Below are 15,650 nucleotides of genomic sequence, written 5' to 3'. Positions count from 1 at the left end.
GGAAGCATGACACAAAAAAAGAAAACCATGAGTCACTGGCCCTGACAGCGAGGCATCCGGTGGTAATGGTTTGGGTCCTTTGTGCCATGATGCCTGGTTTCTACAGATGTGATGCTGATGCCTGGTTATACCAGCCCACATTTCTGCAGGTTTAAGAACTGAGTATAACATTGAATTAAGTGGCAAAACGTCATGTTCATAAATCCATGTGATGAAAATTATAGTGGACAAAATCTGCAAATCATCTGTGAGTTTCTTGCCATAACCCGTCCCTTAGTTACTTACTTCAGTGGGTCCAAATCTGGGCCCAGCAATTTTGTGGTGCAGTACTTGTGCCAGCTTTTTGGCACCAGCGCAGGTCTTTTTTTTTTTTACTGGAAATGCAAACAGCTGGTTCTAGATTTGGCACTGGTACTGGATTGGTGGAAAAAAAAGGTTGCAGGAGGAAATTAAGGTTGAGCGCACATGAATACATACTTGTTCTGAAAGATCACTTTTAACTGTGTTCTCTTCCAGAACAACAATGCCTTCATCCGCATGAATCAATAGTGGCTTAAAAGTGTTGTGAATCATGTGATATGGCCTTTAAAGTCATGTTTAAAAGGTACTCACTGATGCTGTGGTCCAAACCAAAACAAAGGTACTTTATGTTGTTTTCTTCTTTACCCATCCTTATATGCTATTGCTGTATTTTTGCAGTATTTACAGCTTTAAAAGTTATTTTTAGACTTCTCTTCATTAAATAGCCTGGAATACTACTGGTCAGTTGTTTTTCCAACAAAACCACTGAAAACAAAAATTCTACTGAAATCCTGTGTAATAGCTTCATCCAGGATTCAGGACCTCTTTGTTTCTTAAATTAAGCCAGTGTTTGTATTGCAATCTAACACCACAACTCCACTTACTGCTGCCCCAAAATTAACTGGAGACTTCTTCTGCCCTGCTGAAAAAAAGCGAAGCAGTTTTAGCAGCATAGGTCGCCAAAATAGCATCATGAATAACTCCCAAGTGCCTTTTTTGTTTCATTATTAATTAAGTGATTTGTGTATTTTTAGTGTAATTGCTTACTTTCAGCACTTATTTATTAATGAATATAATTTATTTAAGTGGCTCAGCTGGATTACCTTTCCTCCTCATATTAAACAATATAAACTGATACATTTGTTTGTCTAACAGATGTTCACAATGATTAAAATCAAGTGGTGCTTCGGGCATAGAGTGGAGTCTGCACGGGTGGAGGCCAAGTTAGAATCTGGAAGAGATCATGGTCAAGTAGTTGCTAGTTTGATTTTGTGTGCTGACGCTGGTTACAAAGAATCAATATCGAATCAAGGAGGGTTGAGTTTCTAGATAAGCGTTCTCGGCCACTCTGGCTATTCATCATAAGTCTGTAGAAACCTGATAGGTCAGAAGAAATTATATTCGAGCAAGAGTGGGGCCTCCTTATCTCTCTATAGCAGGGGAATAGGAGACATGCCGATCAATACCAGGCTGTTGTGTAGTACTTGCAATTATCAACAGCTGATTCTGTCGTCCCCCAGCTGCATCTTTTAATACCACATAATTACAAGTTTGGGGACAATGTCTGGTGAAAGGGGATTACAGCTTTGCTGAAGTATGCTTCATTCTTCTCCCAGCTTTGAAATAGCTACAGTCTGTGGAAGGGTTTCAAACACATTTTATTATACACCTCATACTCTTGCATACTTTCTTTTTTAAAGGATTTTTTTAATTTATCGATAACTGAGCTGGATTTAAGTTTAAACTCTGGTCTGTATTGGCTGCTATTATGTCAACCAACCGGTAAAACATATATACAAGCTACAAAAAAGGTGTATTCAGCCTAGTTTTATTTTCAAACTGAGCTCATCTGGGTTTATCTTATACACTTCCCTGATGCTCACTCGAGGGAGGATTTCTTCTCCGACACATTTTTCAGTCTATTATGGCGCCAAATTGTGGGAGGTCGTAACAAATGAAGCAAGGGCTCCAACACCTCCTGTGGTATCCTGGCAGTAGCCTATCGCAGGCGGCTGAAGGGCATCTAATGATGGACCGGAGGCGGAGGCAACAAGGAGAGCGCCGGTAGCTCGGATAAACCAGGGATCTCACTTCCGATAGTCACCAGTGCAAGATCGGATCTACGTACGACCTGAGTGAGATTTTTACGCACAAAGTTTGACTTTACGCACGTATCCAATCCTGCGAAATCTGATCTGTTAGGGAGTTACCTCTTCCGTCGCGTTGATTCTGGGCTTGAGGCAGTTTTAGGTGTTCAGCCTATTTTCTCTGAGGGTGCTCCTGCTAGTGTTACGCTTTTGCCGCGAGTGTGTGTGAGGGATTCAGCTGGGACATCGAGCCATCCACCTCCCGAGGAGTCAACTCAAAGTGGAATGTCTAAGCCAATCCAAGAGCTGAGAAAGGAAATAAAACAATCTTAGACTCAAACGGACTATCTAAAGATGCAGCATTTGACCACAGAGTTAAAACCAAGACCGTTCCAAAACGCTTAAGACTCTCAGGAGTTCAGATCGGACTAAACCATGTTGGCTGCTCGGAGATGTGCGTAAAATCAGCCGCACACCGGACAGGAAGTGAACTAATTATTATTAAACACCATCCCTCATTTCCATATCTACCTTGAGTTGGCTGGACGGCAGCCAATCACCCATCGAAAGGCAGCTAGAGTCGTAAAAGCATTATCCTTCCTCCATCATAATTACACTGACATGCGCAATCTGCACTCGGGCATCAACACCATCCTCCGATCTCTTATTTCACCGAACCCGCTCTCCACGAAGCGTCCCATTCGCTGCTTGTAGATGATTCGGCGAAAGGCAGCAGCGAGGCGCACAAACAGATCAACATGTCCCGGCGAAAGCAAGCCAAGCCGCAGCACCTCAAGTCAGATGAGGAGGCGATACAGACCGGACTGCTCTGCAATAATGGTAAGTGTCCGGGGAGCTTTGGACGACTTTTCAGGGGGGTTTTAGGCTGCTGCGTGAAGAAGAACTGTCGTCTTAGACGGTTTATTCAAAATTATTTATTCTGTTACAAAAAAAACTTTTTAGGCAATTTGTAAAATAAAATAGAATGCAAATTAATTTAAACAATTTTACTTACCATTTTCTGCGGAAACACACCTATTATTTTAGCATTATTTCTGTATCACACTGTTTAGCTTTCAAGTCTCATTAGGGAAACTTTTTAAAGATAAAATCCGAAAAAGTTCATGATTTGATCACAAGGAAGCTTTTTTCATTTAGTTTTAACTTTACTTTGACTCGTGCAGGTCGAGATTTAACAGCTGGAGAAGATGTTGACACAATATGGAGTGGCAACTGTAGACTGAAATCTTTTAACATTTTTCTTTATGAACCAAGTTCAATGTAATAGTTTATTTGCTTGGTGTTTAAATGTTGAAGAAACAGGACCTGCTGTGAAGGACTGCGCCGAAACAAAACCCCCACATGAAGCAAGAAACGCACGGAAATCTTATATTTTGTTTCACATTATGTTCATATTTTATTTTATTGTATTTTTTTAATTTGGGGGACAAAGTCCTCCTGCCAACTATTAAACTTTTAATGATAAACATTCATATTATAAATCAAATAGAAATAGTCTTAGAAGAAGCTTCTTAATAAAGTAAGACGTTTAAGTAAGTCAAGACCCTTTTTTAAATATATATGTATATTGATTTAAAGTTTTTAATTATAACATTAGGGAAGTCCATGAATAAAATAATGACTAGGGATTATCAGCGCATTTCATATCATTTGTAAACAGAACAAAATCATTAAAACATATGACCATCCCATGTTAGAGTACACTATAACTCTTATCTTGTATATTTTCAGTGTCAGGATTTAATCTGGTGTGCTTGCAGGAAATCCCTATTCAACCTTTTAATCAACAAAGAAGCTGAGCATTAAATTGTATCAGCATTAATATTTTAAGTGTAAATCAACCTTTAAACTGCTGGAAGAGGCCAAAATGTTTACTGAAATTTAACAGAATTTTAAAATTAATCTTTGGCCTCTCAATTTGGTGCAGAATCAGCTGAAATACTTTTACATTCCACCAGGGACGTAAATATAAATTCATCCAAATAATGCTGATGTAATATCATTCATTTGACTTATTTTAATTATGTTAATGTTGATGGAGGGTTTTTTATTATTGTTTGCATAACCCTGAAAAGTAAAAGGCCTGTAAATGAAAAAATCAGCTTCACTGGTGGAATCGCAATTTTTATCATCATTGCCGTTTTTGTTGCGTATTTTTCATTGAATTATATGTGACTTTGTTTTTATGCGTGGCTGTGAAAAGGTGTCGAGTGTGGAAGAGGCCCTCCTGACTCGGGCCCTCCCACCGCCCTCCAGCCAAGCAGGGGGCTCCGCCACTATGAGCTGGGCTTTGATTGAGCCTGCTGACTTAACCTTTGGCAGCATCACCCTGAGAGGGGCAAGTGGTCCATGTCTGGATCACAATACAATTAGTACATCTGAACCATTGACCTCTGCGACCCAGAGGTCGCGCAGAGAGTCACAGAAGCATTAATGCTGGGCTGCGAATCTGTTTGCTTTTCAGCTGCAGCTTCATGATTTTTTTCCCCCTCTCTCCTCTCATCGCCAAACCACACAAGAAACCAACATAAATCTGTTTACTGTTCCTGACATTATGGATTGAGTGAGGGTGACATTTTTAAATAAATTCCCATCACGTGTTATTACATTTGGAAATATATTTAAAGGTTTAAATCAAATCCGATCTTTTCTTTGTTTTCATTGGAAGTAAATCTTACAGAGAGCAGACAAAATCCTGTGCTAAAACAGTGGAAGTGTTTTCACTCCTGTGTTTGCTGAATCGCCCTGGTGATCCTCAGACCACCCACTTTGTGAGGCAAGGACTCTGATTATTTACCCATGACAAGTTTGACTTTCAAATAGATTTTTCTACTCTGCTCTGGTTACACTCTTACTTCTTAAACTGAAAAAAAGTCTGTAAAAAATTCTTTTTATAAAATCTCTGACGTGCCACATTTGGAGCTACATGTCTATAATAGGTTAGTGAACTAATTTCCTCCTTAATGCAGACATTGTTCTGCGTGTTTGCGTGAGGATTTGTTCAGTGTGTTCGTATAATTGTAAATATAACAGACGTCTCCGGCTGCTTTTAGCTCCAGCACACTGGGAGTAATTCTTTTAGGTGGTGAAATGTGATAATTGGAGTTTATTGATTTAAGTCGGAAACACAAACACACACGCGTGTGCACACACACACGAATTATGTGCACATATGGGGCCACACAGACACACGTTCGTGTCAAATTTAGCACAAACACACATCTTTCAATCTAAAATTATTTAAAATTCACATTTAGTTTGCTTAAGGAAAAAACGCTGACAGTCCCTGTGAACGTGTCTTTAACGTGTGATGCTTACAAGAATGGAAGTTTGTAAAGATACTCAGTTAACAAAATCCAATTACAGTCGTTCCTAATCCCTGAAAATATCCATCCGTCTAAATAGTCAGTTTTTAAAAATTGTTATCCTTAAATTAGTGTAGCAATACCCGGATATATGTGCAATAATTCAGTAGTGATTTCCCCAAAACTTCCCATCTGGCATTACTGTCTGTTTCCTAATGGGGCAAAACCTGAACAGATGCAACAGTGATCATAAAGTGTGAAATCCTGTCATAAGGAATGTCACATATCAGCTACTGAAACGGGGCAAAATGAAATGAAGATTTCAAAATAAAGAATTGTGCTAAAATATGAGAAAATACATCAGGAAAAGTCTGGAAACGAGGACGACAAGGCACGCTCTTACGTCCTGTTCACGTCAGGGTATTTTTTAGTATTTTTATTTTTATATGTATTTTGTATTTTTGGTATTTAGATGCATGAAATACAAAAATAAAAAAGAGATATGTGTTGCTGATGCAGATTCACAGATGTGTTCCTGAAGAAATTTGAGAAGACAATTAAATTTATCAGACCCTGAGAGCGAACACGATGTTTTAATAACAATCAGGGTATAACATGTGTTTCAGGTTGTGTAGATTATTAAATGTTACAACAGTTTTTTTAAGTTTAGGTTAATTCACTTCACTTTTTCCAAATAGAAATTTTGACAAATATGTGTTTTCACACACTCTTTACTTTTACTTTAATTTTACTTTAAGTGTGAGTTGAAAACTTCTGTCAGACACTTAAAAGCAGTCTTTTAGAGTCACGTCTCATTAAAAATGAACACACACTCCACAGCTGTAAACTTTGAAGTAGCTGAACATGGTCTTTGGTTAAATGCAGTTTTTTATATTAAAAATAAACCTTAAAATGCCCCAAACCTTTCCTCCTGTGGTTCATAATTTGTTCTCACATACAAATGCACGTGTGTGCATAACGTTTACGGCACATATGCAGTTTAATCTAAATTTGTTTTAGATAATTCCTTGACAAACCGTCCCGTTTCAGCTTGACATGTTTGTTATCTTTGGACGCTGCAGGGTGTCTTGTGGATTTCAACGTTCAGTGGAGTTAAACAATGGTTGTCCGCACAACACGAGATTGGAAAGATGGACTCACCGCTGTGTGTGTGTGTGTGTGTGTGTGTGTGTGTGTGTGTGTGTGTGTGTGTGTGTGTGCACGCACGAGTGAGAGGGGGAAGGGACCATAGGTGAAAGGTGATATAGAGAAAATTCGTCCCACCGACGAAACATCGGGACATTCAGTGATCAGTTTCCCATTCTACTCTTGTTTTTTTTCCTTCTCAGGGATTTTGGCTGGCATGGAGCGAGAGAAGGCCAATGAAGACAGTGAGGAAACACACATCTGTGATAAATGCTGTGCTCAGTTCTTCACTTGGACCGAACTGTTAGAGCACCACAAAGTCTGCACTGAGGATCCCTTGGTGCTGATAGTAAAGGACAGCGAGGGGATGCCTGCACCGGAGGAATCTCCTGTCGGGCCGTCTCCAGTTCCCAGCGTAGCGTCCAGTGACTCATCTGCTGCAGAGTCCACGGATGCCGGCTTTGAGCTGGGAGAAACACTGGTGAATGACAATGACAGTCTGGATAATTTGGAGGAAGGGAGGGAGCGGGATGAAGCTATGGAGCTTGAACATTGCCCACAGGACAAATACACTACAACGCCTAGCCCCCATCCCCCGGATTCAGCTGAGTCCACTCCTTCCCAGATGTCTGCAGCTGCCAGCTACAGCATGCCGAGCACCAACGTGACACTTGAGATCCTTCACAGCACCAGGGTGGCTGTTGCCCAGTTTTCCCAGGGGATCAATAGCAGCGGTCCAGGAGGGAAGGCAGCTTCAGCAGCTATCCCGGTGATCCTGGAACACCTGCTAGCTCTGCAGCAACAACAGGTCCACCAGCTGCAGCTTATAGAGCAGATCTGCAGCCAGGTAGCTGTCATGAACAGACAACCAACACAAGCAGCATTAAACCCAGTCTCCAGGTCCCTGTCTTTGGCTCCTAACCCTTTCCCCTCACAAGGCATCATCCCTCCTCCCGTCCTGCCACTGTCAGGAACGATTCCCTCCGCCATTAACGGACAGGCGGCTGTTTCTTTGTCTTCTGTGCTTGAAAAGTCGCAAACCCTGCCCTCACAAACTATATGTGGACAGCCCACATTTAAGAATGTCACATGTACCTCAGCCTCCTCAGAAAACACGACCCCATCTCTCTCCAGCTGCAGCAGCAGCAGCATCTCCACGTTGCTGCCTCCTTACACAGGCTCACACACCAGCAGTGTTAGCAGTACTCAGACACTGAGCTCCTCCAGCCCCATTTCGCTGGCACAGAGCAGTCTACTCAGCTCTTCTTCTAGCCTGCCATTTCTACCTCAGAGCCCCCCCAGCAGCGTCATTTTTCCCAATCCCCTGGCTAGCATTGCCGCCACAGCTAATGCACTTGACCCTCTCGCAGCCTTGATGAAGCACAGGAAAGCGAAACTGCCTAATGTGTCCTTGTTCGAAACGAAGCCCAGCCCAGAGGAGCCCTTCTTCAAGCATAAATGCAGGTTCTGTGCCAAAGTGTTTGGCAGCGACAGTGCTCTGCAGATCCACCTGCGCTCCCATACAGGAGAGCGGCCCTTCAAATGCAACATCTGCGGCAACCGATTTTCTACAAAGGGGAACTTAAAGGTGCACTTTCAACGGCACAAAGAGAAGTATCCTCATATTCAGATGAACCCCTTCCCAGTGCCAGAATATCTGGATAATGTGCCAACAAGTTCTGGGATTCCCTATGGAATGTCCATCCCTCCAGAAAAACCTGTCTCCTCCTGGCTGGATAGCAAGCCGGTTGTAGCAACTCTGCCAGCCACTCTGGGTCTTCCGCTTTCCTCCACTATTACTAGTATCGGCGGCTCAAATGACCCTGTAAGTGTAACACCATCTGTTAAATCTTCCTATGAGCCAGCTCCTGGTGAATGTGTATCTGTGTCACCTAACCACAGAGGCAGCGAGGCTCGTTTCTCTCCCGTTTTAGAAGCCTCCAGTGTGCTGAAAACAGAGGGGGTGCACCTGCCCCAGAGCTGCACCAGTAATCTGAGACCCAACCTTGCCTCTGAAACAACCAGCACCACCATCCCATCTGTGACCACCACACCTGAACCCATCGCCTCAGCATCTCCTGCCTCCAACTCTCCTTCTCTCTCATTAAACTCAGACGAAATAAGACTCCCATCGTGTGGCCTCCTGGATTCTATGCAAACATCTGAGACCTCAAAGCTTCAGCAGCTGGTGGAGAATATTGACAAAAAGATTACAGATCCCAACCAGTGTGTCCTCTGTCACCGTGTCCTCAGCTGTCAGAGCGCGCTCAAGATGCACTATCGCATCCACACAGGCGAAAGACCCTTTAAATGCAAAGTGTGCGGCAGGGCTTTCACCACCAAAGGAAACCTGAAGACTCACATTGGCGTTCACCGAGAAACTCTCCCAGTGCAGGTGCAACACTCGTGTCCCATTTGTCAGAAGAAGTTCACCAATGCTGTTGTTCTTCAGCAGCATATCCGCATGCACATGGTTGGTCAGATTTCAGAGTCAGCCGCGGTGGACGGGCTGCAGGAGGTGGACAGCAACGTGTCTTTCAATGAGAACAACTTTGACAGCCTGAGCAGCAATGGCAATGACCTCATTGATGATATTTCAATGGAAGAGGATAATGAGGATGGTGAAGAGGAAGTGGAAAATATGGAGGAAGGCGCATATACATCTAAACCCTTAATCTCTGATTGTAATTCTCCCCCCAAGTCTTTAGCCATTGTGTCAAGTATAGCAGCTCTGGAGAGACAAATGAGAATGATTGACTCTGCTGTAAGCCTAAACCAGTCATTTGGTACAAAACCCCTAATTAATGGTTTTAAAGACAGCAGCCAGCTCAATATTGAAGGCGCTTTATCAGAGAAAAGGGTGGAGAACTGTAGTGAAAACAGCCCACATGTGTCCGAGTCCTCCTGTTCGCCTTGTGTATCAGCGTCTCCCTTTCAAAGCAACTCAGAAAGCATGACGATCAAATCACCGGCAGTTGACAACAGCAGGCCAGAATCCCAGGAGCCTTTGGCAGCCTCAGTGAAGAGAGAGCAATTTGAGTCTCCTGCCTCTGCACCAGCAGCTGCCCAAGAGCCGAGAGGAACACAGCCCGGCAAACTATGTGTGAAAGAGGAGATGCCTTACAGTATGTCATTCCAGCTGAGCAGAGAGAGAGGTAAGCTAAAAATGCCATGTAAATGTTTATTATAATAACCTTAAAAAACAGTTTAGTTTTGTAAAGATAACTTTATACTCCAGGTATTCCAAGCCTGATTACCAGCACTTCATCGGGCTTGATAAAAACTGAGGTGAATGGTCACAGTCAACCGAGCACCCCGATGGAAGGGCACCATCCTCCGTTTAGCATCCACATCACCCCAGCGTATCCGTCAGTTGGTAGCCCAGGTATGACCTCCCTGCTAGGCCCTGCGCCTCCTCGGCGAACCCCAAAGCAGCACAACTGCAATGTCTGTGGGAAGAACTTCTCCTCAGCCAGCGCCCTGCAGATCCACGAGCGGACTCACACCGGAGAGAAACCGTTTATCTGCTCGATCTGTGGTAGAGCTTTCACCACAAAAGGCAATCTGAAGGTAGATAAAAACTGATGTTTTTTCTGGTGTGTTGTGTTGTGTTGTGTTAGGACCTTATCAAGGAAAACTGTTCCCTATTGCTATTAAGTTTTAAAAAGTGCACAGTAGGTGAACCAGGACTCATTTTACTGTGGTGAATATTGGATAAGACAAGACTTCCTGCAAGACGGGAATCCTTTAGACCAAGAACCTGGTTTCAGTTTTAGAGAAACAAAGCATTCAGAGGATCTCTTGTTCAAATGTGTCTAAAAGTAAAACAGTCCATATTGAAAAACAGAGACAGATGAACTAAACGAAAACAGAACATTTACCAAGCATACATATTCTTCTCTACATGGTATCTTTGCTTATAAGAATCCATTAACGCGAATTAGGAAGCATATCGATGGAAGCTTAAATCATGCACCTTTCAAAATAAAAGACTGCTTAGACTATACAGGTTTCTGTAGGATTAAAACTTTGTTCATCATTTAGTGCAACATCATACTAACACTGATAAAATCTCTGCTATTCACCACTTGGATCTTAAAAATCATAACTGATTATTACTTTTATTTCTTAAATGTTAAGAAGTATCAAAAGTAATTCCCATTAGAATTCCTTAGAACCCCAGATTGCACCTTCATAATGTTTGTTTTTGTCCAAAAACAAACAAATATTTTACAGTATTGAATAATCAGAAAGGTTTCTGATTAATTATTAATCAACAAATCGATTCTGGATCAAACAATAAAAACTTGCTGTTCAAACTTTTATTTTGTCAGAGCCTAAAAATGACGTTTAAATAAATGTATTTGAACCATCAGGGTGTGTTTGAAAAAAATCAAAAGATCTAACATGAATAAACTGTCAGCTGTCCTATAGGTGATATATAACTATGTTTGTATTTTGAAAAAGATTACCACATAACACTTTAAATGCCATTTTCAGGTTCATATGGGAACTCACATGTGGAACAATGCACCGGCAAGGAGAGGCCGGCGGCTTTCTGTGGACAACCCCATGGCTTTGCTGGGTGGAGAGGCAGTGAAGTTTGGAGAGATGTTTCAGAAGGACCTGGCAGCTCGAGCCATGAATGTAGACCCAGGATTCTGGAACCGTTACGCGACAGCTATCACCAACAGCTTGGCCATGAAGAACAACGAGATCTCGGTGATCCAGAACAGAGGCATCCCTCAGCTTCACCCCCTCTCGGCAGGCATGGACAGAGTGAGCACCGCAGGAGGTCCAATTACCAGTCTAACCAAGACAGGCATCGACCTGGGAAACAACAGACATTTTTCTCTGCTGATTGATGACAGTAAAGAAATTGGAATCAATTGAAAAAAAGACAAACGTTGTGAAATTATGCAAGTTATTATGGACATTAAAATATTTGTAAAACACCTTGTTTGTTCTTATGTATTATATATAGACTTGAAAAAGAACTTTTTATGACTCAACAGAGAATAGTAGGTTATTCACATTTTGCTATTTTACTTTGCAGTCATTTGTGAATGTGTTTTTCTACACAGTAAAGAAGTTGTTCAACTCATACTGTAATTGACAATTCCTTAGATGTATGGTTGCTCTGAAGAAGGGAACATATGTCCGATAATCAATAATGCAAAGAGTCTGCTTTCTCCTCCGGACACCTGCCCGCTGCTGCTACAGTGAGAGCAAAGCACAAAATATGCTCGTGAACATCCACATCTATGAACTGAAAAGATACGTTGTCAGTGTTATGGTGAGAAATTGTCTTTCTTAAACAACAGTCGGACCGAATAAAAATCAGAACACACCACCTGTATGTTCAGATCTATACGTGACACTCCTTAGTTATTACAGCACTTTTTTTTTTTTGCTTAGAAATCACAGCCAAGAATAAGCTTTTTCATTTACTTTTATCTCTTTCAGCAAGGTTTTTTTTTTTTGGCAAACAATAAAATGGCCCTCATAAACTAACAGCTTTAACAAATTGATTCTTTAGCTTGACTATATTTTATCATTTTAGTAGAACTGCAAAGCTACGTCTGAAGTTTTCAATTAAATCTAAAAACAACCATCAGTAATAATAATAATAATAATAATAATAATAATAATAATTGTAGTATTTAAACAGGTCAATGAGTTGTGTTATCTGTAATTATTTAAATCAAAGAAAATAACAGAAAAGTAAGTCAGCAGTCAACACTAGATTTCATAAAGGGAGACCATGTCAGCCAGTTTCAAATCAAAACTTTAGGAACAAAATAAAGGCGTATATTTTGTTAAGTAGTTTCTATAAATTCGGATTAGAACAGCTGCTTCTCAAATAATTTCAAAATCATATGCAAAATGCAAAATATACCACCTATTAAAGGTATCGTATCATCCTCCAAAGTCTTATTTTAGCGTAAGCTATATTTATTATTTCACTACACTGATTAAATCCGCGTGCAACCTTCGGTTACATCTTGAAAGCGCAGTTTTCGCATTGCTACATTCAGAAAAAGCCCACTTTGTTTATTTTTATTTATTTATTTATTTTTTTGCACACACGCTGCGCAAAACAAGCGTTGCGTGAGATGAACCCCCCGCCCACCCAGTTTGTGCTCTCTAATCTTAAATTAGTGAAGCAATTTTTTCCTGGCTTGACATTCATCACTACGACATTTTTAAATGCCACGCGAATGCAGCACAAATCCCTACGCTTTTTGCGTGGCATCGCATAGGTACTGCCCAGCCAAGATGGCTGACAGCATCCCGTTAAATCCGGTGCGGAAGAACTCGAAGAGAATCCCGTATTACAACTCAGCCAGGCTTTCAAGGTATGGACGGGGTAGCTGAGCTGTTTTTTCTGTCTCGCACTAAAGCGACAGTCTTGTTGTCTGACACGTTTATGTGTTTTTGCTTTGCTTTTGCTTCGCTTTTGCTTCCCGGGGCTCGGATCTGTGTACGGGGGTCGTGCTTGTTAGCTTGTTTTGCTAGTAGTGCTGTTGACAGCTCATTAGCGGTTTCTGCTTTGACAGCTGTTTGATTTTATCACACCGCCCCAGGTAACGCTAGAAACCTGCGCAATATGTGCTTTTGCTTTTTTACAAGTTCCATAATTCAGCCTGTCAGTGTAGCATATGTTAGTGATGGTTATCTGCTGTGTTCCCTCGGGCTTTTCATTTAAAGTCACATGATAGCTGTGCTGGCGTACTACGTCACATGATATATGAAGATAGTTACTTTCTGTAGTCGTGATTCACCATCTTGCTCATCTTTCAGAATGGAGGAAGATGAGCTAACACAGTCCTCAGGGTGAGGAATGGACAGGAAGCGAAGTAGGCGCATAACAAGGTACTTGTAGTTCAAGAGCATCCACAGCAAATAGCTTTGGGTCATGTTAACGTATAGGCAAGTGGCTAATTAAAGGTGGAAGGTAAAACCTCGACCCCTGCAGGGTTAGAATTTGGTGGCCAAGTTAAGATTTAAGTAGAAAATGTCCTAGTATGTTTCACGTCCACTTGTCTCCTTTGGTCACGGCAAAAATAATAAAAATTTCTCTTCTTCCTGTGGTGAAAAACATCTAGTGATCTTCTTTAGGATGACAATGCCTCCACCCATAGGGCACAAGGATTGGCTGGTTAGTTTAATGAGTATTAGAATGTTATAGTTTCAATAACACAAGATTACAACCTAGTTGAATTCCTATGGTAGATTTTTGAGTGCTGTACACCACTGTAATCAAGTAATCAAAACAGGGACTTGTATAAAAATCTAAAGCTAAACTAAAGGTTTTCTAGTAGTACATGATGGTTTAGCAGTTTAAGATGCCTTATGGGCTGAGAAACAGAGAGGTACTGCTTGCTAATACAAGACAGGTATGCCGTAGTGAAAAGACTGCTTTATCTTTATCTTATTTCTTTTTTTTTCTTTTCTTTTTTTTTTTTTTTACACTAATAGGGACCACGTTTTACAAAAAACATCAAGTTGTGGTGGAAAGGATTAAAACTTCAGTGAAACCATAAATGGGTCAGTAAAGTGTTTACTGAGGGTACAGGTTAAGGGTACAGGTCAATTTATCATTCATCAAACAAAGTAAACAGAATTTTCCAGCCTTCTTTTTCAGTGAGCTTCAGTCATTGATGACAGACTGCCTAAATCAAAGTCTGAAACTTGTTGCTCCGAGGTGCCAACAGCAGCACTAACATTACAATGCAATAACAGTGACAAAACATTATATGTAGCAACACAGTTTAAATCAACTGTAAGCAAAAAAAAAAGTGGCCTAGGTAGTGTTTTTAATGGGAATTTTAAGTCAAACTATAACATAAATGCTTTATCCTTTAGTTCAACAATAACTAAATCAAATAAACCATGCAACATCTCAGGAGCCTCCACAGTATTGAAATTAAAATATATTTTATACTTGGGGATGTTGTGTCTTGGGTCAGACTTATCAGCCAGTTGCTTAAAACCCTACTTTTCCACTAGCTCTTCCTGTCATATGAAGTGCACCTAGTGAGTGCTCCAGTGAGTCATTTGTTTACTTTTGGGTCACTCCTCACCAGCTGCTATTATCTCGTCTTTCATAGCCTGGTTTTACTGGATGGTGTGTTTTTTGCTTCAAGTGGAGAAACGAGTTTGTTTCCACCTTTAGCAGAGACAGTTTTCTTGCTTATTCTGCAAAGCATTGTGCTTTTTTTTTTTTTGGAGGCTGTTGAAGTAGTTCGTTTCTAAAATGTCGTCAGAGGCTGATATGTGGCTCTTGCTGTCAGAGATGTCTGGGCTACACTTGTTGTTGTTCGCACTAAGTATTGTAAACACCTGGCACAGCTCTATCCTTGATATCACATTAATGACACATTTTTATAATGTAAAAATATGTACCCCATATTATTGTGGAAGGTGGCACAACCTTAGAAGGATTGTATTGTCCCATGTGCACACATAAATCACAGACCTCAGCAACTGTAAAAGGTGTTTTGTAGTGGGTGGTAGTAATGTGCAATTCAACTGCAGTATATTAAAAGGCAAAAGTATTCAGTTTTATATACAAGGAGTGCAGAATTATTAGGCAAATGAGTATTTTGTCTACATCATCTTCTTCACGCATGTTGTCTTACTCCAAGCTGTATAGGCTCGAAAGCCTACTACCAATTAAGCATGTTAGGGGATGTGCATTTTCATTCAAAATAGTCAACAGGGTCGCAAGAAGCGTGTGGGGAAAAACCAAGGCGCAAAATAACTGCCCATGAACTGAGAAAAGTCAAGCGTGCGGCTGCCAAGATGCCACTTGCCACCAGTTTGGCCATATTTCAGAGCTGCAACATCACTGGAGTGCCCAAAAGCACAAGGTGTGCAATACTCAGAGACATGGCCAAGGTAAGAAAGGCTGAAAGACGACCACCACTGAACAAGACACACAAACTGAAACGTCAAGACTGGGCCAAGAAATATCTCAAGGCTGGTTTTTCTAAGGTTTTATGGACTGATGAAATGAGAGTGAGTCTTGATGGGCCAGATGGATGGGCTCGTGGCTGGATTGGTA

At 41.2% G+C, this 15,650-nt stretch overlaps 2 protein-coding genes across 7 annotated transcripts in view; both read left to right on the top strand.

Annotated features, from left to right (window-relative positions):
- The first annotated feature begins 1,715 nt into the window (after positions 1–1,715).
- sall3b (spalt-like transcription factor 3b) lies at positions 1,716–12,056 on the top strand. Its single transcript, XM_086280448.1, has 4 exons — positions 1,716–2,948; positions 6,784–9,735; positions 9,819–10,150; positions 11,081–12,056. The coding sequence occupies exons 1-4, from the start codon at positions 2,867–2,869 to the stop codon at positions 11,471–11,473; spliced, it is 3,759 nt and encodes a 1,252-aa protein (XP_086136574.1). The 5' UTR covers positions 1,716–2,866; the 3' UTR covers positions 11,474–12,056.
- A 719-nt stretch (positions 12,057–12,775) lies between these two features.
- Positions 12,776–15,650, top strand: part of atp9b (ATPase phospholipid transporting 9B) — a 44,542-nt gene continuing 41,667 nt past the window's right edge. For 5 of the 6 annotated variants that reach the window (XM_086279746.1, XM_086279747.1, XM_086279748.1 and 2 more), the window contains exon 1: positions 12,776–12,939. In XM_086279746.1, the coding sequence (XP_086135872.1) occupies positions 12,791–12,939 (149 nt within the window). In that variant the 5' untranslated portion in view covers positions 12,776–12,790. Of the gene's footprint in view, positions 12,940–13,384; positions 13,457–15,650 lie in introns of all 6 variants that reach the window. The other variant, XM_086279750.1, reaches the window with a different exon arrangement.

This window comes from Aulonocara sp. 'chitande type north' Nkhata Bay, linkage group LG22 (genome assembly GCF_057382095.1).
Source record: "Aulonocara sp. 'chitande type north' Nkhata Bay isolate Kocher_YH1m ecotype deep benthic linkage group LG22, A_spYH_male_GT1.1, whole genome shotgun sequence".
Classification (NCBI taxonomy): Eukaryota; Metazoa; Chordata; class Actinopteri; order Cichliformes; family Cichlidae; genus Aulonocara; species Aulonocara sp. 'chitande type north' Nkhata Bay.
This window is presented reverse-complemented; position numbering and strand designations above follow the sequence as displayed.

Bases quoted from the DNA above. Each gene is read 5' to 3' on its own strand.
- sall3b (XM_086280448.1), top strand. From the start codon at position 2,867: ATGTCCCGGCGAAAGCAAGCCAAGCCGCAGCACCTCAAGTCAGATGAG. The intron at 9,736-9,818 runs GTAAGCTAAAAA...TTTATACTCCAG, and splicing joins CCAGCTGAGCAGAGAGAGAG to GTATTCCAAGCCTGATTACC. The intron at 10,151-11,080 runs GTAGATAAAAAC...TGCCATTTTCAG, and splicing joins CCACAAAAGGCAATCTGAAG to GTTCATATGGGAACTCACAT.